Source organism: Eriocheir sinensis, chromosome 34 (genome assembly GCF_024679095.1).
Source record: "Eriocheir sinensis breed Jianghai 21 chromosome 34, ASM2467909v1, whole genome shotgun sequence".
Lineage (NCBI taxonomy): Eukaryota > Metazoa > Arthropoda > Malacostraca > Decapoda > Varunidae > Eriocheir > Eriocheir sinensis.
Window position 1 is genome coordinate 16,371,564 of NC_066542.1, and position 24,295 is coordinate 16,395,858.

The window sequence follows — 24,295 nt, forward strand, 5'->3', positions numbered from 1 at the left end:
CACAGGTACCTGAGCAGAACTTACCTATCATTGAATTGAAGAGGAGACCTGATAGCGGTGTACAGGGTGGCGAGCGGAGTGGAGCATTTGGCCCAAAGAGATCCTTGATTTGGAAAGAGAGGACCTGTGTGTGTGCAACGAGAGAGAAACAAGAGGACATGGAAAGAAGTTGAGGGCGACCACGTGTAGGCTAGATGTGAAAAATTTTGCTACCCAAACAGAAGCATTGAGCTATGGAATAGGCTGGAGGAGGAGGTGGTTTGTGCAAGAAACATTCATGATTTTAACGAAAAGTTGGACAAGAGCGGATATGGAGACGAAACCGCGCGAGCGTAACTCTTTTCCCGTACGTCACAACAAGGTAAATACAACTAGATAAATACACACACACACACACACACACACACACACACACACACACACACACACACACAAAAGCACGTTTCGAAAGTATGGTTTCCTATTTTTTATGGTGGTGGTGGTGTTGACAGAATGTTAATTAAAAGAAAAGAGCGTTACGTTCTTGTTTCCGTAGTAGTAGAAGAAGTAGTAGTAGTAGTAGTAGTGGTAGTAGTAGTAGTAGTAGTAGTGGTAGTAGTAGTAGTGGTAGTAGTAGTAGTGGTAGTAGTAGTAGTAGTTATTACTATTACTACTACTATACTACTACTACTACTACTACTACTACCATGCTACTACTACTAGTAGTAGCATGGTAGTAGTAGTAGTAGTAGTAGTAGTAGTAGTAGTAGTAGTAGTAGTAGTAGTAGTAGTAGTAGTAGTAGTAGTAGTAGTAGTAGTAGTAGTATGATAGTAGTAATAGTAGAAGTAGTAATTGTAGAAGTAGTAATTGTAGTAGTAGTAGTATGGTAGTAGTAGTAGTAGTAGTAGTAGTAGTAGTAGTAGTAGTAGTACGGTATGTGTCAGGAAAATAAACATGGGTGGAGGTATCTTTTATATAGTAGTAGTAGTAGTAGTAGTAGTAGAAGTAGTAGTATAGTAGTATGGTAGTAGTAGTAGTAGTAGTATAGTAGTATGGTAGTAGTAGTAGTTGTAGTAGTATGGTTGTAGTAGTAGTAGTAGTAGTAGTAGTAGTTGTAGTAGTAGTTGTAGTAGTTGTAGTATGGTAGTAGTAGTAGTACATAAGACCATTAGAACGTAGGAGTCTGCATGAGGCCGGTAGGCCTGTACAAGGCAGCTCCTTTGAACCTAAGCTCCCGTGTATCTAACCCCACCTAATATCGCTGTCCATGAATTTATCTAATCTATTTTTGAATGTGACAATTGTATTGGCACTCACCACATGACTGCTAAGCCTATTCCACTCATCCACCACCCTGTTAGTAAACCAATTTTTGCCTATGTCCCTGTTGAATTTGAATTTATCCAGTTTAAACCCATTACTTCGTGTCCTACCCGGTTCTCTTACCAACAAAACCTTATGAATATCTCCCTTATTAAAGCCCTTCATCCATTTATAAACCTCGATCATGTCTCCTCGCACCCTTCGCCTTTCTAGAGAATGCAAGTTTAACTGTTTGAGTCTTTCCTCGTATGGCAAGTTTCTCAACCCCTGAATCATCTTAGTCATCCTCCTCTGCACCGATTCTAACATTTTGATATCCATTCTATTGTAAGGTGACCAGAACTGAACCGCATAGTCAAGATGAGGTCTAACTAATGCTAAATATAGTTTGAGGAAGATTTCGGCGCTTCTGTTGCTTACGCTCCTTGGAATAAATCCCAGTACCCTATTTGCTCGATTTCTAGCTTGAATGCTTTGTGCCCTTGGACGGAGATCAGAGCTCACTAAGACCCCTAAATCCCTCTTGCACCCAGACCTGCTTATGAGAGTGTCATTTAAGCAATAGTTATGAGAGAGGTTGTTCCTACCTACACTCAGAATACTGCACTTCCCAACATTGAACTCCATCTGCCATTTATCCGCCCAGTCATACGATCTGTTTAGTTCACCCTGGAGAATACTAGCGTCCTGATCCGACTCAATTACTCTACCGATCTTGGTATCATCTGCAAACTTACTGACATCACTACTAATTCCTGTATCTAAGTCAATGATATAAATAATAAACAAAAGTGGACCTAATACCGAACCTTGTGGGACCCCACTCGTAATATCCCCAGTCAGATCTTTTACCATTGATTTGCACTCTTTGCTTCCTATTGCTAAGCCACGCCTTGACCCAGTTCAAAACTTTACCCTCTACTCCGTGGGCCTGTAGTAGTAGTAGTAGTATGGTAGTAGTAGTAGTAGTAGTAGTAGTAGTAGTAGTAGTAGTAGTAGTAGTAGTAGTAGTAGTAGTAGTAGTAGTAGTAGTAGTAGTAGTAGTAGTATGGTAGTAGTAGTAGTAGTAGTAGTAGTAGTAGTAGTAGTAGTAGTGGTGGTGGTGGTGGTAGAAGAAGTAGTAGTAGTAGCACCAGTAGTATTATCACCCACAAAAATATAATCGCAGTGACCAGAAATTTTAAATAATCTTCAAAACTATTCTTAGAAAATTAATTTACTGGGAGTGACTAATAATAATAATAATAATAATAATAATAATAATAATAATAATAATAATAATAATAATAATAATAATAATAATAATATTACTACTACTACTACTACTACTACTACTACTACTACTACTACTACTACTACCACCCATGTTTATTTTCCCGACACATAATCATGGAGGGCTCCATAGCTTGGAGGTCATTAGCCCCAACTCTGTTCGCTAATGACTGTGGCATCCAACCATATCACTAATACTACCTGACACTAAATCACCTATCATCTATTACGTCTAGATCCCCCTTTCCTTCCCTACTCAAGTCACTCCCGACCCACCCTAATGTCACTCTCCACCACTGTGGCTTCATAGTCCATATTGGAGATGGTGGTGGCTTTTGGGCCTACTACTACTACTACTGCTGCTGCTGCTGCTGCTGCTGCTACTACTACTAATACTAATACTAATACTAATACAATATCTACTACTACTACTACTACTACTACTACATAAAATATACCTCCACCCATGTTTATTTTCCTGACACATAATCATGGAGGGCTCCATAGCTTAGATGTCATTAGCCCGAACTTCTCCGTTTCCGCCAGACAGAGGACGGTATACCTATCGTCTGTCTTAGTAGGTAAAAAGAAACGACTTCGTGGAGTTTCCGAAGGACATGACGTGACGGAAGGAAAGGAGGAGGTCGCTGTTTGGTGTCAGAATGAGGGGGCAAGTGCGGGTGAGGGGAGGGGAGGGACTAAGGGGGGGGGGTCAAGGGGGCGATGAAAGGCAAGAGGAAGGAAGAGGAGTGAGGGTGCTGGTGGCAGGGGACTTAAACAGAAGGATATATAAGCAAGGGACAAGGCTGCCTGCTGCTCACTCCCTCCCTCCTGTTCGTTGGGATTAGACCAGGTGTGTGTTTGTGCTGTTGTTGTTGTTGTTGTTGATGGTGGTGGTGATGGTGTATTTCTTTAAATAACTGTGGTGGTTAGTTTTGTATGTTTCTTTGTTTTTAAGTTGATAACATAAGAACGTAAGGAGTCCGCATGAGATCAATTGGCCTACACAAGGCAGCTCCTGTAGGCTTAACCCCACCTTACCTCACTATCCATGAATTTGTCCAACCTCTTCTTGAATGTATATATGATATTGGCACCCACAACATGACTGCCAAGCCTGTTCCACTCATACACCACCTAACATCACCAGGGACTGTTTTGGGGGGCCATTGAAGGCAACGGGCTAAAGAATGGCTTATCCGGATATTTTGTTTTTATTTATTAATGATCCACGAGACATCCTAGAGTTAAATCAAAGTATTTGCTTATCTTTGTATTCGTTCATACTCACACTGGTAATATTTCTGTGGGGTCTGATTCACTTATTAGAGTGAAATTCTATTGTGAAAAACAGTCACAAATTCGTGTCACTGGCAAAAATGAAACTACCATCAAGGCCCCTCAAGCATGCCTACCGGCGCTATAGGCGTACACTTAAAAAATAAAGTAGTAGTAGTAGTAGATAGGTAGTTATAGTAGTAGTAGTAGTGGTGGTAGTAGTAGTAGTAGTAGTAGTAGTAGTAGTAGTAGTGGCAGTAGTAGTTGCTGTGGTTGTAGTAGTAGTAGTAGTAGTAGTAGTGGTCGTTGTAGTAGTAGTAGTAGTAGTAGTAGTAGTAGTAGTAGTAGTAGTAGTAGTAGTAGTAGTAGTAGTAGTAGTAGTAGTAGTAGTAGTAGTAGTAGTAGTAGTAGTAGCAGCAGTGGTCGTTGTAGTAGTAGTAGTAGTAGTAGCAGTGGTCGTTGTAGTAGCAGTAGTGGTAGTAGTAGTAGTAGTAGTAGTAGTAGTAGTAGCAGCAGTGGTCGTTGTAGTAGTAGTAGTAGTAGTAGTAGCAGTGGTCGTTGTAGTAGTAGTAGTAGTAGTAGTAGCAGTAGTAGTAGTAGTAGTAGTAGTAGCAGTGGTCGTTGTAGTAGTAGTAGTAGTAAATATCAAGAATAACAACTCCCCTCTCTCTCTCTCTCTGTATCTATCTATCTATCGATCTATCTATCTATCTATCTATCCATTCATCTAACCATTTATCTATCTCTCCTCAGTTCCCCGGTCCGCCACTTCTCCAGGAAAGATCACAACCCGCACAGACCACGATGGCGAGCGATCAGAAGCTGGTCTTGGACATGTTCGAGCACCCCTACTCAAAGAAGGGACCGCCCAGAACAGCATCCAAGGTGAGAGGAAGAGGAGGAGGAGGAGGAGGAAGAGAAGGAAGAAGAGGAGGAGGAGGAGGAGGATATGGAGGAGCAGAATGATGAAAATGAGGAGGAGGAGGAAGTTGGAGTAATGAAAAAGTAGAAAACGAAAAAGAAAAAAAAGGATAAGAGAAAAAGAGAGGAGGGAACATGGAAACAAGAAAACGTAGGCAACGGGAAGCTTTTTAGCTCATTACGAGGTTGTCCGCTCTGGTGATCTACGTATATCTGGACCCAAAGTGCATGCAAGACTTTACATTTGTCCACGTTTAATGACATTTGCCACTTTTCAAACCACTGATTATTCTGGTCAAGGTCCCTTTGGATGGTTTCGCAATCGGCCGTCGTCAGCAAACTTTGATAAGTGGATTTTAATCATGTTTCTAAATCGTTGATGTATAAGATAAAGAGAATTGGTCCCAGCACTGATCCTTGCGGTATTCCACTAGTGACTGGAGGCCACTCAGAAGCCTGCCCGTTAACACTCGTTGTTTTATCCTTTATTTATTTTTTTTTACGTCGCGGCCTATTGCACCGGTAGGCTTCTTCCCGGTGGATCCTGATGGTCGGCCCAAGGCTTCTTCCCGGTGGGGGCTGATGGTCGGCCCAGCCCGTTCTGGCGCAGGCGAGTGTTTATAGTGGCGCCATCTTGTGTTGGCTCATGCTGCCCCCCGGAACTCATCTTTGAGCCTCTCTTTGGAGAGGTTATCTAGAGCCCAGGTGGATGGGTGGTCTTCAGGCCAGCATGTGGGTAGTCTTAGGCCACTCGGCGGTGACTGAAAAACCTCAGCTGTGCGGCGGCCAGGATTCGATCCCGCGTCCCTCCTGGAGCTCCTGAACGCGGGGCCGTCACGCTATCCATTCAGCCACCGCCTCCCCCTTGTGGTACTCTAGTAGTGACTGGAGGCCACTCAGAAGCCTGCCCGTTAACACTCGTTGTTTTCAGCCTTGTGGTACTCTAGTAGTGACTGAAGGCCACTCAGAAGCCTGCCCGTTAACACTCGTTGTTTTCATTGTTGAGCCAATCTCTTATCCACACAGTCAGGTTGCTTCCTAGTTTCTTTTAGGAGTCGCTCATGTGGTACCTTGGAGGATATAAAAATGATAATAATAATTTTACTTCGCCCATCAGCATATATAAAGAACAGGACAAGTAAACGAACGAGATACATATACACTCAAATAGATGACAGCTTTATGATTATATATGCGTGTGCACGGCACACTTATGCACAATCTACACGAACAGAAGGCCCAGCCACTCCCGCCGCATAGGTCCACATACATACGCCGAGCTCTGTCTGACGGAGGTGATGATGGAGTTCCCAGATTGTTCCACTCTACTCCTCATACTGTACGCGGCGTGGCGACGCAGCACAGCCAGACAGTTCATCCCGTGCTCGGTGAAGGCCAAGGATGAGCTAGTCCATCTAGGACGCCCCCTGGCTGAAGCCGATTGAGGATGTCGTTATGACAGACCCTAAGACGGTTCATGGAGGCAGCCCTATACCGCGACCACAGCGAGTTGCAGTAGAGAGAGTAGCAGTGGCTCCTGAATAACTCCACCTCCGTGCTGCAGAAGAATTTCCTCAGCAGCGTGTTGCCGATGACTGTGAGCTTGGTGGTTGCTTCTTGATGTCATCATCATCGGTCCGTTCCCTGTTGATGACATGGCCCAGGTATGTGAATCTATCCACAAATGCAAGTGCATTCCCACTTGGAGGAGCAGGATGATGATGAGGAGGAGGAGGAGGCGGTGGTGGAAGTAATGAAGAAGTAGAAAACGAAAATGAAAAAGAAGGATGAGAGAAAGAGAGGGAGAGGAGGTGATGGAGATGATGAAAAGTAAAAGACGAAGACGAAAGAAGGACAAGGAAAAAAAAACAAGAACAAGAAGAACAAAAACAACAACAAGAACAAGAACAATAGCAAAAATAAGAACAAGAACAGAGAGAGAGAGAGAGAGAGAGGGCCTCATTAAATAAGAGTTCACACGAAGCTGTCTTTGTGTTTCTGCTTCTCTTTTTTTTTTTATCTCCCTTCTTTATGCCCTTGCATTTTATTTATCTACTCAACGCTTTGGTAACGGTGTAGGACTGAAATAAGTAATGTCAACAAAAGCTATCCAAGTAAAAGTCGGAATAATGCTAACTGGCAGCCAAGAAGGAGTAATGTTATGATCCAAGACTCCCGTAAAGTAACGGACAGCGCGGTTACAAGTCGTTCATTACGCAAGTTCATTACTCTATTAAATTTCGCATTGCACTGCCCCCCTCGTCCCCGTCTTAACATCCCAAAACTTTTGATGAGAATCAGGTCATCCCTTGAGGACAGGTCTCTCTCTCTCTCTCTCTCTCTCTCTCTCTCTCTCTCTCTCTCTCTCTCTCTCTCTCTCTCTCTCTCTCTCTCTTAATTAATCCACGCTCCTTCTATTGTCTCCAGGAATGTGTAGGTGTGTGTAGCAAGGAAAAGGTGGGATGTGAATGGGTCGCGGTGGAAAGGCTGAGGAAGTGGAAATCTGCCTCCTGCCCAGCAATACATGTATGAGTGTCACTGGCCGTGACTACCTCAGAAACCCATTGGCACACTACCTATATCTGTCTAGTGTGTGTGTGTGTGTGTGTGTGTGACCCTCCTCCAAACATCTTCCTCCGCATCTCATATCCTCTCTCCCTTCCCTCCTTTCCCATTATCTCCCTCAGAGCCGCCCTATCGTGTTTGACGACGACGTGACAACCCGCGTGGGAGGAGGACCGCCGGCCCCCGGCCCGCTGACCCTCGCCCGCTCCATCCCGCGAGGCAGCGTGTTCTCGTCCTTCGTCAGGGAGCACCGCCTCGCCGCCAAGGAGCTCTGCGACTACCTCATGCGTGAGTTCTATTAAGATATAACAGAGATGTAATCAGGTGGGATGCTGGGTCAAAATAAGTGTCTACTTGTGCCTGACGTCAGTCTGAAGACGGACAACGGGTCTGCAGATTACGAAAGCGAGGTCCGCGAGTCTCAAGAGCTGCCTCTCTATACGTGCCCCAAACTGCTCTCGCTAGTCTTTGCAATTCTTTGCATGTTGTGATATACATTTTCTTTCTCTTCCCTTCCTCTCCGATATTTGCTGACGTCACTCAATCTTGTACCTGGTCTACCTCTCTGTATCTTGAGTTCTATACGGCAGACAGACTGGGTAATCAGGCAGATCAGGTCAGTGACGAAGCGAGAGGTGCTGAAAGTTGGTTCAGGGGATTGGGGAAGCCAACTGTAGAGGAACATCAAAGTATTATTACATTGTGTGGGAAAAACGAGAGAGAGAGAGAGAGAGAGGTGCCGCAAGTGTTTGGGTGAGGCATATTCCCTACCGTGATGCAGGCTGGTGACGATGATAGTATAAGGAGTGTTTTCTCATTCAGAAATATGCAGTGTCTTATGTCTTTCACTATTATAGGCTCATAAAACTAGCCATGTAAATAGTACTCCAACCGCTACTAAATCTTTATTCAATGTGGGTATGTAAGCCCTGAAATGTCTGAAGAATATGGGCATCGGAAGCTCTCAACCCGACTCGGTGTCTCGACTCGTGTTTCGACTCAACGAGCGAGGCAGTCAGTCAGCCAGCCAGTCGTCCCTCAGTCCTCAGACAGTGAACCCACACCAGTCAATCTCTCCGCTCCGTCACCTTTTTGCCCCTCTTCACGTTTCACCTCGTCCCTGCATAAAAGAAATCATCATCCTGCAGCCGTCACACCAACACCTTTTGAGACCTTCAGAGCAGCAGCATCGCCGGACAGATCAGTCGATCATTCTGTCAGATGGATAACACAACGTAGATGCTAGTTGTTGGCGGTGCTCCAGCTTGCCTTTCCTGAGAAAAGACCCCATGACCTTTTTTCCCCTTTTTTAAGTAAATGGGTTTCATGTTATGCATTTCAAAGGCTGCATCGTTGAGAGATTTACGGACCGATCTTGACTGCTTATGTGGTGGGGTGGGTTAATGCCAGTTTAATTGGCCTGTTTAAGTAGCTAGGTAGTTTTAGATAGTAGTTAGGAGTTTCATGTTTGGGTTATCTATTTCCTCATTGCTGCTTCTAATTTTTGGTGTTTTTTCTTCCACTGATATTTTTTTTCTGTGTGTCTGTGTGTGTGTGCGTGTGTGTTTTGAGGCTTTATTTGTTGTCGATTTTGGATGATACCGTCCAACTATCTTTAAGTCTTGGATGTCTTCCTGGTTATTCGTCTAATCTTTATATTCTTTGTGGAGGATTAGTGCGAGTGAATGCGTCAATCACCATCTCTTCCTCCTCCTCCTCCTATTTGGGCGGCTTTTCCGATACCCTACGCCCCTGTCCACCCAGCAGTGAATGGGTACCTGGTATTAATCGGGGGTTGTGTCCCGTCTCCTGGGATCTGTTCCCTTCTATAATTCCTTCCCCTGTTGTCTCTCTCCGGCATATGACCACAGATGTGGCGCCGACTAAACGAAACTTTCCAACTTTCCTCCTCCTTCCTGTGCCATCTTTACTCCTGCCTATATCGTTTTATCACCACACCATCAGTTATAAATCAAAATACCTGTGTATACCGAATGAATTCAATCATTTCGCACCCTCTCCGTTTGTCTGCTATTCATACATCCCTTTTTCCCCCTACCCCTATCAGTAACTCAATTATCCTCCTCCTTCTCTTCCTCCTCCTTTTCCTCCTTTTCTCCCATCTCTTGCCCCGCCTAATACGTTACTCTCTTTGTGGAGGGTTAGTGCATGTGAAATCGCCATTACCTCTTTCTCTCATTTTTCCTCCTCCTCCTGCCTCGCCTAACGCCCCTCCACCCTTCCAGAGGCCAGCAATGTGAGGGAGCTGAGCCTGATGGCCGAGGGGGTCCGCGGAGACCTCAACGAGAAGCTCCTCATCTACGCCGTGTCCTTCGTGATCCTGAGGAAGCCGGTGAGGACGGGAAGGAAGCGCGGGAATGTTTGAAAAAGGATGTGCGGGAGTGTTTGAAGAAAGGACGTATGCATGTAGGAATAAAATAATAATAATTGTGGAGAATCACTCCGCGCCTCGAAATTACCATATCACGCCTCCATATTAAAGTTAAGGGACGAAATACATGTCCTTCAACTATAATATGAAGGCATAGTACTTAAAAGTAAAGAAAAAGGCCTAATCCTCTTCCCCTAACGATCTTATGGGACCCGTAGGAACTCGGTTTTTTGGGTGGGGGAGCATATTTAAACTACTCCAACCGAACTTTACATAACCTAACAGCTAACGGGGGGGGGGCTTCGCCCCCATCGATACCCCTCCTAACCAAGGGGGGCTGCGCCCCCCCCCCCTGGACCCCCCCCCTTAAAACGATAATACCTTACCTTTACAGGATGGAATATATTGGACCCGCCGTACCACGAGTTCTTCCTTGCCGAGAGGAAGAAGTCTAAAGTGTTCTCTTTGTCCTCAAAAAGCCTCTCCAATTCAACCAAATTCTAGTCCCATCCGGCACAGCTGGCCACCATTTCTAAACTTGAGTACCAGGTAAGCCGGGCAGGCGGAAGCCAACAAACACCTGACCGCAACCCCTATACTCTATACTTGTCACATATGAAACCAACATTAAAGCCTCTCAAATCAACTACTACTTGAACTCCGGAATCTCTTACATTTAATACTCGATTTTGCTCACTCGATTCCTTCTCAAGGGAGAGGTCATATGCCTTTATTGAGCAAGCCCACTGATGACTTATTGGCATCCATCAAAATGACGCTTCCACACAGCGCCGCCACCGGCCGATTTATTTAGAAAATATATATTTCAGCCGTAAGTAAAGCACAGAAAAGCTTCATTTCAGGTAGACAGCATCATTGCAATACCTGCTTTTACCCCACAATTTCCCTGATCTTCATTGCCCTCCCCACTACCAGGTGTTTTAAGTTTGTTGAAGTTGAAAGGAGTAATTTTTCATCATCACTTGCAGACGCAGTAGACAAGTACAACCGTATGGGAGACCTTGGAAAGGTTATTATTCTCGTGGGGGCAATATTGGAGGCGTGTATAGTGATTCTCCATATTTACCGTGCTATCACCAATTATTTTTTAAGGTCTTCATTATATAATAGGACAGGAGGGTGGGTTGTTCAAACCTCATATTCCCCTATGTGTGCGTATGTGTATGTGTGTGTCTGTCCTTCAGGAGATGAGGGCCATGCGTCTCCCCTGCCTCGTGGAGGTGTTCCCGTCCTGCTTTGTGCCACGGACCACCCTGGCCACCATGGAACAGCAGGCCCGGCAGCCCTCCACCACAGGCCAGGCAAGTCAGAGGGCAAGACAGCCTGTTACACCTCTTACACTGCCTTATGTACATTGATGGGTCCAGTCTGCATACTGTTGCCTCTGAAACTATTTATTCATATATTTAACTCTGCTCCTCTTTTTCTGAACATGTCTATATGTGTCTCTTGATTCTTCCTACTCTGAGAAAAAAAAAATGTTCCTCCTCCCCTCAGTGTTTCATCCCTTTCATCTTTGAAACTATTAATTTATATATTTAACACTGATTTGCTCATGCAGGTGTGTCTTCAGCATTCTTACTTTCCTGTCAAGCATTTATTCCTCTTTTCCTCAATGTCTCGTCTTCCCCTCCAAGGCCTTCCTTTCTCCTTTTTCCCCTCTTCCATTCCCCCTCTCCCCTTCCTTCATCAATTCATCCATCCATGTTGTCCTTTGCCAGGGCCTCGTAACCTTCCATTCACCCCTTCTCCCCTCTTCCTTTCCCCCTTTTTCCCTCCTCGTCCCCACTCCAATCCTGCTCTCTAATACCTTCTTACCCTCTTCCATTATCCTCTCCCCTTTTTTGCCTCTTCCAGTCCCCCTCTCTCCTTTTTCTCCTCTCCCATTCACCCTTTTCTCCTATTTCCCTTTATTCATTCGCCCTATTCTCCTTTTCCTCTTTCTCCCTAACTTTTTTCCCTTTTCACTATGAGTAGCTAGAAACTCAAATATCTCCCTTTTCCCTCTACCATCCACCTATTCTCATTTTCCCTTCTTCCGTTCCCCCTACCATCTCCTCGTTCTTCACCAAAGCCTTGTAACAACTCATTCATACCTTCTCCGGCCCCCAAGGATGCCATCATAACAGAGTACGGCCCGGAGTTGTCCAGCACCCACCTCAAGCCGGAGCACCGTGTGGCCTACTGGCGCGAGGACTATGGCATCAACCTCCACCATTGGCACTGGCACCTCGTCTACCCTAATGACATGGGCGTGGACAGGGACCGCAAGGGGGAGCTCTTCTACTATATGCACCAGCAGATGCTCGCCCGGTTAGCAATCATAGTCATTTAAAAATTCTGATCAATTCTGCCCATACCCTACATAACTGTTACATCACCCCCCACAACACACCAACCATGGGCAGGCAGGCGGCGTACTGAACAACACATGGGGGACGGGTCGTGAACCCAAAACAGCTAGGAGGGCGCCGGACACAGATAGCATCTCACAGAACACCGAGGAGGGCACGCTAGAGGCCAGGGCACAAAAAAACACGTTGAACACTAGTTCCTCATTTAATGACAGATTCCTCGCACAGTACAATAGTTCTCAAGGGCACAGAACAAGTTAGTCAGCCACACAGAGGCACGATAAACACGCACACGGCTCTCAGCAGGCACTCACTTGAGCACACCAACTCAGCCCAGACACCTAAGTTATCAACCGTCCCACAGCGCGTCTCTCTCGCAGCTCTCCACTCCCCTGGTCTCCCCATGCTGTCTCCCCTACTAGCCACAATTTCATCACATTACCCATACAAACAGACACATACAACACAAACATGCAAACACACACATTGGTGTAACATACTTTAGAGCCGCTTTCGCCCATACCCAGTAAAAAATCTTCTGCCCATGATCCTCTTACCTCCTTTCTCTTCCTTCATCACCTCAGCTACGACATGGACCGGCTGAGTGTTGGCCTGAACCGCGTGGAGAAGCTGGCCAACTGGCGCATGCCTATTCCTGACGGCTACTTCTCCAAGCTGACCCTGGACAACTCAGGTCAGGAGTGGGGCTCCAGACAGGACGGCACTCTGCTGCAGGTGAGTGTGATTGTGATGTAACCTTTAGCAGTGTTTTGGCTTCACTTATTTATTCTTAACTTATTACATATTCTTTTTTTTCCCAAGATTAAGTAAAGCCTATAATGTCCCTTATCCTGTCATGCCTACTTTTATTGCTAGTCTATCACAATTTTATCACTCCTGCTTTTTTGTATTTTTTTTCCATAATATTCTTGCATTTGCAAGTGTGTCTAAAGGGTTAATATGTCTCACCTCTTATCTGCATTTTTTTTGTGTGTGTGTGTGTTTGTTTCCTTTATATTATTTGGTTGGTTGTATGAACACTGTCTGTCTCATGTTTGTTGGTTTCCTTCCTTTCCTTAGCACCATTGGAGGCTCTATCATTACAGTTGTCTTAACCTGTAATTTTTACATGACTTTTCTACCATTGCAGGAATACCGCCGGAATGAGTTCATGCTGGAGCCTTTCGATGTGACTGACTTGGAGCAGCACCACAGCAGACTCATGGATGCCATTCACCAGGGCCACCTAATTGATGTGAGTGCACCTTCCCATCCCCATGTGACCACTGTTGTTGAGGTGCCATAACTGGAAATCCCAATCACTCAAATAATCCCCTCCCCAGAATGACAGCCTGCACTCTTTCTTGGATAGAAGGTTGATGGTCTTTCTTGCCTCTGCCTTTTATTTGTTCTGTGTTTTTAGTCTTTTTTTTCTGCTTGGTTATAGTACGCTGTCAATCTAATCTTTGTTATCCTCTTTTCTTCCCTCAACATTTTGGAAGCTTAATCATTACAACTGTCTTAACATGCAACACTTACAACCTCTCCAGATTATCATCATCATCATCATCATCTCATCGACACCTGCTCCTAGGAGCTCCCCCCAGGGGATGGCCACGGCAGAAGAGTTTCCATCACTTTCTATTCATTCACTCCCTCCTTGCCTGTTCAAAGATTCTCAAGGATCTTTCACCCCTCTCCTAACGTACTCCTGCACCCTATCTCTCCATTTCACTGGAGGTCGTCCTCTAACATTCCCTCCCTCTATCTCACTCACATACACTCTCCTGGTCATCTTACTCTCCTCCATTCGCTCCATGTGACCAAACCACTTAAAGTCTGTCGCTTCACTTCTTCCACCACTCCACACTTCTTCCCTTCACCCACGTGACTCATTCAAAAACGCTCATACACACTTTCATTACTCATTCCATCCATTCTACTCTCACCACATGCACTCCTCAAATAACTCATTTCCACTGCCTGCACTCTAGACCTCTGACTTTCATTCCAGGCCCATGTTTCGTTTGCATATGTGAGGGTTGGTACTATTATTGTATTTCTCAAATCCCTCTTTGACTCCATGCTCACACTTCTGCAATTCATGATATGTCCCAAAGACCCTACCACCTTATTTTTCTTCCTTGCAATGCCCTTTCTCCTGTCTCTCCTGTATCACCATTGCATTCTTTTTCACACTCAATTTCCACTCTATATGGGCATACAAAATCCACAACCTCACTTCTACTCTGCTTACAAACCATCATTTTACTTTTGTTAACATTCACTTTCAGCTTCTCCAACTTCCCCAACTTTGCCCTTCATTTCTCTCATGACACCATCCATATAAATATTGAATAACCATGGTGACATGACACACCCCTGCCTCAAGCCCACTTTTATCTCAAAATGTTCACTATTCTCCACTAATTTTGACACGTGCGGATGCATCCTCATAGAAAGACTTTATTGCATTAAGCAGTTTTCCTCCCACACCATATATCTTTAAAACATCCCACAATGCCATCCAATCGACTCCCGTCATAAGCTTTTTCTAAATCCATGAAGGCAATGTATAGTTTTTTTTCCGTTGGCTAATATTTTTTCTATTACCATCCTGATGGCAAATATCTGATCCACACATCCCCTTCCCTTCCTGAAGCCTCCTTGTTCTTCACTGATTTTCTCTTATGTAAATCTTTGCACCCTCTCTATTATGACTTTTCCATATACCTTTCCAGGTATACTCAGGAGACTTATACCTCTATAGCTCCCACACTCCACTCTCCTGCCCTTCCCCTTGTAAACTGGGACAATGATGACTTTAGTTCAGTCTGCTGGCACCCCCCCCCCCCCTCCCATGCCACTTCACATATCTTGACCATCCATTTAGTAACTACATCTCCACACTGCTGTAATTCCATCAATTCCTGCTGCCTTTCCATTTTTTAATCTTTTTATTCTTGATTTACTTTTTTATATGTTATACTTCCTTCTTTATATACTCCTCCTCTACCTCCACTCAATACTGCTGTTACAACTGCTGGACCTCCATCTTCAAAATTCATTAAGTTTTTGGAATATTCTCTCCATCTCTCTTTCACAGCTTCCCCGTCTTTCAACATCTTTCCATTCTCATCCATAACTTCATTTATTTTACCTGGGGAGATATTTTCTGCATTCCTTTCGTTCTTTACTTCTTTCCAATATGATTTTCTGTTCCCTTTATATTTTTCACTGCGTCTTTTTCCAAAGTTTTCATCAACTCTCTTCTTACCATCTTTCTTGAGTTTTCTTAAAAAGTTCCCTGTTCTCTTTTACTATCCTCCTTATCTCCTTTTCTTTTTCCATCCCTCACCACTTTCATCCCTTACACTTTTTTTGTTGTAGTCAACATTACTTCTTTAAATGTTCCAAAACCTTTTTCAATGTCTGTACTATCTTTTACACTTTCCCATTTTTCACTTAAGGCCTCTGCCATTTCACATTATACTCATCTTTTATTTCTTTTTCCGGTAACTTTTCTATCTTCAGTATTTCCTTTTTTACTTCACCTCTTCAAACACCCACTTTTCCTTCAGCCTTAAAAATGCCAGCACTGCAAGATGGTCAGAGTCATCAAACATTCCTCTTACTACCTTTGCATCACAAATATCCTTTCCAAGTCTTCCATCTACTGCCACATAATCAAGCAATCCTTTCTGCTCATAATCTTCCCCCCTCCTCCATGTTTATCGGTGAATATTCTTGTGCTGAAAGAAAGTGTTCACTAGGAACATTCCCCTCTCAGCACAGACATCCACCAGGCACTCTACATTTTCATTTTTTCCAGGTATCCCCCATTTTCCCACCACATCCATCACACATTCATCACCCACTTTAGCATTCATATCTCCCATCATAATAAATTTTCTTTCTTTCTCAAAACTCTTCAAACATGCATTCACTTCCTCCCAAAAAGCTTCCCTTTCTCTCAGTTCTTTTTTACTTTTCACATTTACTGGTACATAAATACACACCCATACATATTACTAAACCTACTTTTCCTTTCACCCACACAATTCTTGATCCCTTCCAACCATAATTAGTCACACCACTCCACACTCTTTCAGACATCACAACTTCACATCCTTCCTTATACTCCTGCCTCTATACTTCTTATCCATCCCCGTCCATACAACCCCCCAGGCGCACCCTCCCACGTACCCTCTACCATCACTCATACCAGTTCCTAATATGCGTTTCACTCCCAACACATCCACTCTACCATTCACAAAATTTTCAGTCATCACTCCTCTTTTCCTCATCACCTAAACCATTCACATTAATAGACACCATGCAGTCTCTTGCATTCCTTACTCTTCTTCCGCACTCTGGCCATTGCTCCTGCCTCTAAAATTTTATAGAAGTATTAGAGGCCACCAATGGGTGGCCAGTCCAATGTAGTAATATGGAGACTTGCTCCGCGATGGTCACTGCCCCCTCCTTGTTGGTTCTACCCCGCAGGGTATACTAACGGTGCGCACCATGTGAAGGTGAGGATGGGGTAGGCTACCCTCCCATTCAGAGGGTAGCCGTGTTGCTCTCTTCCCAATACCCCCAAAACAAGGGAGCTCTACGCATAGGCAAAAACGCACCTCGGATAAACCTCATTGGTTACAATACTGATTGTGAAAATAAACTTTGGAAAACAAATTAGTTTTTTCCAATTTAATGGAAAACTTAATGTTTGTCAGCTACATCGGACAAGAAGATTAAACTGTTGACAATTTAACCCTTGACTAAATATGATATTTTTTTTTTACAGATATAAGTAGTTTAGGGAAGGATGTGTCTGTGTATCTTGGCAAGCACACCCCAGTCAACAGAACCCTTCCTCTTCGATACCAAAACACTCACCATTTTTCATTACCCAGAACACTTAATTTTGTACTTTCTTTGCCGTGCAGCCAATGAGATGGAAATGAGCTCCGAGGCCATGTGCTGGTATTGCGTATGCCCCTAACTTTACTTTTCCTATCCATGCAGTGTGAAGGCAAGCTGGTGAAGCTGACAGATGAGGGCGTGGCTCCCAAAAGGCGGGGAATCGTCCTGCTTGGGGATGCCCTCGAGGCAGACAGCAAACTCAGCCTCAACAGCCCCTTCTATGGAAGCCTCCACGACCAGGGCCACATCCTCATTTCAGCCGCCCATGACCCAGACAATGCTCACAAGGTACCTGAGTATTGTTTTCTTTACCTAAGAGAAAAGATTCACAAAATCTTCCAAACACCTATCCCCTATTCTTCAACAACATTCAGATGTCACCTTCTTCAACACTAAACACCCTCATGTATCCTTAACTCAAAATCTTAACTGGAAACTTCACATCTCTTCTTTCACGAAATCAGCTTCCTTGAGGTTGGGTGTTCTGTATCATCTCCGTCATTTCTTCTCCCCCGCACAGTTGCTATCCATATACAGGGGCCTTGTCCGCCCTCGTATGGAGCAGGGTTGTGGTATGGAGTATGCATCTCACATGTGGGGGGGCTCCACTCAGACAGCTCTGTTGGACAGAGTGGAGTCTAAGACTCGTCTCATCAGCTCTCCTCCTCTTATTGATAGTCTTCTACCTCTTAAATTCCGCCGCCATGTTGCCTCTCTATCTTCTAGCGATATTTTCACGCTGACTGCTCTTCTGAACTTGCTAATTGCATGCCTCCCCCCTCCCATGGACTCACCGCACATGACTTTCTACTCTAAGCTCATCCCTTTACTGTCCAAATCCCTTACACACGAGTTAACCAGCACCTTCATTCTTTTATCGATCATGCAGGTAAACTCTGGAACAATCTTCCTTCATCTGTATTTCCTCCTGCCTACGACTTGAACTCTTTGAAGAGGAGGGTATCAGGACACCTCTTCTTCCGAAGTTGACCTTTCTTTTGGCCACTCCTCTGAACACTTTTTGTGAGAGCAGCGAATAGCGGGCTTTTTTTTCATTGTTTCCTTTTTTTTTTTGCTGTAGAGCTGCTTCCTCTGATGCAAAAAAAAGTTATTATAAATGGAGACATGGTTTTTGAGGGATAAATTATAAAGATGGGGAATTTCCTTCCTCGTAAGTCTTGGGTATATCTTTGTTCCCGTTTAATTCTGGCTTCATCTCCTTCACCTACGTGCTGTGCAGACCGCTTATACATCAGAGAGATCTAGAATAGGGTGGCCAGATTTCTGAAAGTGAAATCCAGGACGCTTTAATAAAAAACATTTTCCGGGACAGTGCATGAAATCCAGGACATTTCCGCGACTAACCATTAAAATCTAGTAAAGTCCCAGAAAATCCGGGACGTCCGGCCACTCTAATCTAGAAGTTCCACACATTCAAGAATGTTCTTGAATTTCCCGAAAATTTTGTTGTTGGCGTTTTTTGAAAGTTTGCTTTAGCAAACCAAAATTTTGTCATTCCGCTAACTGCAAATTCACTAATTTTTCAAATTTTCCGCAAAATTTTTCTTAGTCCACTATTAGCGGATTAGTGGACTTAAATTGCAGAATGCCCACCTTTACATATTCCTCTAAGCTAACTTGACATATCCTCCTCTTCATTATCTACTTTCACTCTCCTTGTATACCCTCTTGTATACCCTTCTCTCTGATTAACTTTTCTCTCTTTATGCTTCTTCAGCTTCTTAATGCTTTCTTGTCCATTCCCTCCTCATACTGCCTTCCCCTTCACAGGAGAACCTTGGCGTCATGTCAGATGCCTCCACGTCCATGAGAGATCCCGTGTTCTACCGCTGGCATAAGTACATTGACGACCTGTTCCAGGAGTACAAACTCACACAGCCGCCCTACACCATGGAGCAAGTAAGGATGCAAGGAAACATTTGAAATTTTTTTAATGATCAAAATTACATACTATAGTTTTCTTGTGATATTATTAGTGGAACATGATTAGCCATTTTTGTAAGCTTACATAGACAGGGATGTACATGCACACCCACATAATTATAACTTGATCCTCGATGCTCAAGAATATTAGGGACTTTAGATAAGCACCAATGCAACACTTAGCTTAGCTGACTTGAGTAGTTTCTACTTTCCCCACTAAAAAGAGAAAAGTCAACAATCTTGATTAAACTGAAAAGACAAACTACTAAATAATTACTCTTTCTCCTCTCTACCTAAATAAGAAATCCAAATATCACCCTTCTTTCCTTGGCAGCTGTCAATGCAGACAGTGACGGTGGCAGAAGTGGAGGTGGAGAGTGCAGGCCGCAAGAACACACTCACCACTGGCTGGAACACTCGGGACTTCGAGGCGAGCCACGGACTGGACCTGAATTCCAGTAGGCCGGTGATGGTGCGGCTGACCCACCTTGATCACCGCCCCTTCAGGTATAACATAAAGGTGAGGAAGGAAGAAGTGATGCTGACCCACTGAGGCTCTCTTGATCCTCTTGCTGAAGTCAGGGTTGACAGCTGGTCATCAGGACAGCAGGCGAGTGTATTCATCTGCTGAATAAGAGACATAAATGAGGCAGAGATAGAAAAATATGAGGGCTATTTATAAGTGATGTAAAGCAAAGACAATTTTAAAAGAAAATATTTTAAATTGTCAATGATGTCAAAAAGTAAATCAACTTTTTACTATTGCAAATCCATGGTTTAATTTTTTTTTTAGCATCAATTATAGTTCTACTGCTGCCTTAACCCCACAACCATTCCAATCAGCCAGTCAGTTACTTAAAACCCTGATTGCCATCATTACTCTTCCTTCCGTCCTGCCACAGGTGGAGAACAATGAAAAAGTAGCCAAGGACGTGACCGTCCGCATCTTCATGGCTCCAAAGTTGAACGAGCGAGGTGTCAGGATGAACTTTATGGAGCAGCGCCTCCTGTGGGCCGAGATGGACCGCTTCAAGCACACATGTGAGTCTTATTACAAAACGAGGGACTGGGTACAGAGAAAACTTTTTACTACAGTCTCATTAATTATTAATGCAAAAAAGATGACTTAAGGAATGTAAAAGTAAATACTCGTGGGACTGTGAGAGGAAACAGGAAATAAATTAGAGCAATTAATGATGCTTTCCCGATGCTCTTTGGTAACCCGAATGTCACACCTGCCCTGTGTCACACTGTAATGGAATCTTACCCCACACAGGCTCATGTGATTGAGACGAGTCCATAGCCATGCACACCTACAGCATATGCCCTCAACTACCTTTTTCTATATTGATGTATAATTAAAAAAAAATTGGCTAAATGAAAATTTGTAAAATGAAAGGTAAGGTTGGAGGCATACACTTAAGCTGCTCATGACCTTGATGCTGATCTCAGTCACAAAGGCCAGTGGCAGGAAGTGACCCATTACCCCATGACACTGGGCCAGTGTGACAGCAAGGCTACCACAGCTACCTTCCCTAGGTTTAGTGACCACCCCAAAACAAGGATGAACAGCTGGGTGGGCTCCTCGCCAACTGTCCTGGCCGTGATTCGAACACAGGCGCGGATTCATACCTATGCATGCTAACCATTTCACCATGGGGGACTGGTGTTTACTTTATCCAAAGAGAAGCTTCAGGGAGAACTCTCAAGAATGTTTAGAGAAAAGGTGAAGACTGGAATGAGACAAAGTTGACCCCTTTTTCTCTCCCTCACAGTGAAGCCAGGCACAAACACGGTCACTAGGGAGTCAACAGCCTCCTCCATCACAAACCCTAACGACTTTACCTTCCGGGACCTTTCAAACCTGCCAGTACCTGACAATCCAGGTGAGTGAAGGATCAGACTCGGCAACAGGATTTGTTGAGGAAATACACTACTACCTTTTGCAATTGCTTCTTGGAATAGAGAAAAAAAGTTGGAGTAGTTTCCTTCACCCTCTTCTATGTTTCTTCCTCCTTGGAGATTCTTGCATCTTGAAAAAAACTTCACAAGTAAGAGAAGTTGAATGACACTTAAAATTGTTTACTTTGGACGTCACTATGTTGCAGAAGCCCCCGAGAATGACCTGTTCAACTTCTGTGGGTGTGGCTGGCCTCAACACATGCTGCTGCCCCGTGGTAAGCAGGAAGGGATGGACTTCCAGCTGCTTGTCATGGTCACTGACTGGAAACTGGACGAGGTGTGTATGTGCCTTGTGTGTGTACCTAACTGATAAAAATGTACAGGTAACTCTCGATTTACGCGAGTATTGTCCTTGAAGAGGTCGCATAAATCAAAAACAATGTAAATCAAACAAGAGGTAGGTTTCTATCTCAGAGAGAGAGAGAGAGAGAATATCCATATCACCGAGATATCAGCTCAGTCTCAGCCGTGTGAGTCCAGTTGCGTGACATCTGGTGGCCACTCCATAAAATATCGCGTATAATTGAAAAAACGTGTAAATTAAATATTTATATGGATTTTGGACCCTGCGTTATTTCAGAAACGTGTAAACCAAACACGCGTAATGGCAATTAGCCATGCTTGTGTGAAAAATAAAATTGACCTAACCGAACATTTCTAAATCTACTAAAGTCCACCTTACAATACACCTACACTCCCACTCATCTCTCCACTCTTCTTTCCCTTCATCCTTAAAATACATACAGCCGTAACTTCGTGCTGGATCTTTCATTCCTCCCATAATTACTCGGCTAATACCCTCAATCGTATTTAGATTTCACTAACTTGTCATTCCTTCCTCCAAGTCTTACACTTCACCTCGCCTATAGTGTTATTGGGCAAGCCGGGCCCTTCAAATGTACTTTTCTTTCCCAACACCGCTGTTTAAGAAAACTCACAACATCTGTTTAATCCTCGGCTTCCTAGCCGTAAATCAGACCCTGTCTTACACACATTACGTACAAACCTTCTTCATTGCAGGTCGCACAGCCAGCTGGGAGGCGCTCGTGTGCCAATGCTGCCTCTTTCTGTGGTGTCCTGGACTCCCTCTACCCTGATGCACGTCCCATGGGCTTTCCCTTCGACCGCCGCCCCATGCCGATGCTGAATGGCCAGAGCCTGGATAGAGCCGAGGACCTGACCAGATTGAGTAACGTGGCCATGCAGGAGATCCAGATCGTCTTCACCAACGCCCTGCTGACGCAGCAGGAACACTTGTTTACTGTTTAATGTGGGTCCTGAAAAAATGTTAAATAACTTATAATTATGAATGGATCCCTATTGCAATTGATAACTATGTTTTGCTGTTATGTCTATTATAATGAATATAATCTGTTAGCAATGTATACTAGTTATATAATAATATAATCTTGGCAATGTATACTGGTTCTATATTTCTCTATCTCCCTTTGGTATCTTATTGCTGTAAGCTCCCCTGAAGAGGCAGACTATTGGAAAAGTACTGCTCGAGTACTTTATCATACCTTCAAATGTATATTGTTGGTGTTGCAGCAGACGGTTTGGATTGTTATTAGAAAGGTAGACTAAAGCAAGTCACTCAATGATATCTCTCAGCTCAATAAACTGTTGGTCAGGCTAGGAAATTTCATTCTCGCATTAATGTTGCCATGTGAAACCCTTTCATCCCAGCCATGCTTCCCTCATCTCTCACCACCATGCATACTCAAGTATAGGGCCTACCCACCAATTCATAGCCACCTTCACCTGGGTCACCTCTGCCTACCTGTTTTACACCATACATGCTAAAAATTGGTAAAGCTTAAGCGTTTTTATGTTGTTATCCTCCATTGCAATGACTTATCTTTCTCTCCACTCCTATCAAGCCCTTCATCCCACCATGTTGGGTTCTTTTACAACCCAGAGATATCTTGCACAGGTAACTAAGCAGACCTTGTGTATCATTTCACATCTAGTCTACCCTAGAGAAAAAAATACCATCCCCTTTACTTCCTTTTTGCAGTAATGGCTGTACACAAATAGAATAAGCCTGCCAAACACCCTCAAGGAGAATGTAGGCTCATCGCCGGGGACCTTAACAGACTTGGGCAGGGGACACAGAAAATTGTCAAGACCTAGGGAGGACACACCATATTTAAATATCCATCCAAATTCTTTCACGCAAACATTAGAAATAAGGGTAAATCTTAGGAATAGCGGCTCCTAGCGGGTGCGCGTTTAGGGCACGGTGTGGTACGTGGTAATTACAACATTTCTAGCACGTACGACGGGGTTTTGACAAGAGGACAGGCGTGTTTATGTCACAAGGTGTATTTTTCCGCGTGGGCTCTTCCTTTTCTTCACCCCGGAGCTCGCAGTCTCATCGCCCATCGACTTGGAAGAAATCGTGAGGCCAGCGTGGAAAAATACACCCCTTGTGACAAACACGCCTGTCCGCTTGTCAAAACCCCGTCGTACGTGCTAGAAATGTTATAATTACCACCACACCGTGCCCTAAATGCGCACCCGCTAGGAGCCGCTATTCCTTAGATTTACCGAGAATTGATCCACAAGCATCATGACAAGATAAAACTAGAATGGGGAGTGTCTACTATACTGCGAGAGATAGACATTATGCAACGACACGGTCTATTAAGTGTCCAGTGAGTTGAAAATGAAACTTTGGATATTTGTAATACTACTATGGGGAAAATATGATAAATGAAACAATGGATAGCCTATTTGTGACTATGATGATGCCAAGTTTATTGAAATGGCACCAGTAACCTTCAAGAAAGCACTCATTCACTACGCTGCTACGAACAAGTGCTTCGAGTATTATTTTTTGACGGCCCCGCGGAGCTCTGCGCAGCGCAAGCGGATCGGGGCCAGAAAGTAACTTCATCAAGGGTAAACGGTAAACTTAATTAGGCCCCTACCTGAACTCCTAATTAAGACCTAAACGAAAATGAACTGTATCAGAAATGAAGCAAACAAAAGGTGACCCACAATACCAAATAATTATAACTACCCTTAATGGTACCCTAATCCTTGTCAAATAGTAACCTTGCCTCTTCACAATGTAAGTGCAGCAATGAACCTAAAAATTTGGAAGAGTCTCTGGCATTGATGGAGCAACTAACAACAGACAGGCTGATGTTCTCTCAATCCTCCATACCAATGAGTTATCATCCTCTCCATTATGAACATGACTGACTGCTTGTTGGCTTGTTCACTCACCTGCTTCAGTAACCACGTGTTCCTCTGGTGACTGTGTTCATGGATGCTGCCACTCTTTACACACTTCATTATCTTCGCTATCTTGGACACGGCTAAGCGCTTCCACTGTCCTCAGAAACG

General features: G+C 44.0%; 1 protein-coding gene across 2 annotated transcripts; it reads left to right on the top strand.

The window, feature by feature from the left end:
* Nucleotides 1–4,606: 4,606 nt before the first annotated feature.
* Nucleotides 4,607–22,354, top strand: LOC127007158 (phenoloxidase 3-like). 2 transcript variants are annotated; one of them, XM_050877849.1, is made up of 14 exons: nucleotides 4,607–4,738; nucleotides 7,462–7,627; nucleotides 9,586–9,692; nucleotides 10,937–11,053; nucleotides 11,866–12,065; nucleotides 12,691–12,841; nucleotides 13,257–13,361; nucleotides 17,135–17,320; nucleotides 18,824–18,952; nucleotides 19,311–19,496; nucleotides 19,879–20,017; nucleotides 20,752–20,862; nucleotides 21,085–21,215; nucleotides 21,959–22,354. In XM_050877849.1, exons 1-14 carry the CDS (start codon nucleotides 4,658–4,660, stop codon nucleotides 22,205–22,207), a joined length of 2,058 nt encoding a protein of 685 aa, XP_050733806.1. In that variant the 5' UTR covers nucleotides 4,607–4,657; the 3' UTR covers nucleotides 22,208–22,354. The 2 variants fall into 2 exon arrangements, with proteins under 2 accessions (XP_050733806.1, XP_050733807.1); XM_050877850.1 differs by lacking the exons at nucleotides 4,607–4,738; nucleotides 7,462–7,627 and adding an exon at nucleotides 8,710–8,734.
* Nucleotides 22,355–24,295: the final 1,941 nt, after the last annotated feature.

Excerpts from the sequence above, each read along its gene's own strand:
- LOC127007158 (XM_050877849.1), top strand. The coding sequence starts at position 4,658 with ATGGCGAGCGATCAGAAGCTGGTCTTGGACATGTTCGAGCACCCCTAC. Across the intron at positions 12,842-13,256 it reads AGGACGGCACTCTGCTGCAG|GAATACCGCCGGAATGAGTT; the intron begins GTGAGTGTGATT and ends CTACCATTGCAG. Across the intron at positions 17,321-18,823 it reads ACCCAGACAATGCTCACAAG|GAGAACCTTGGCGTCATGTC; the intron begins GTACCTGAGTAT and ends TCCCCTTCACAG.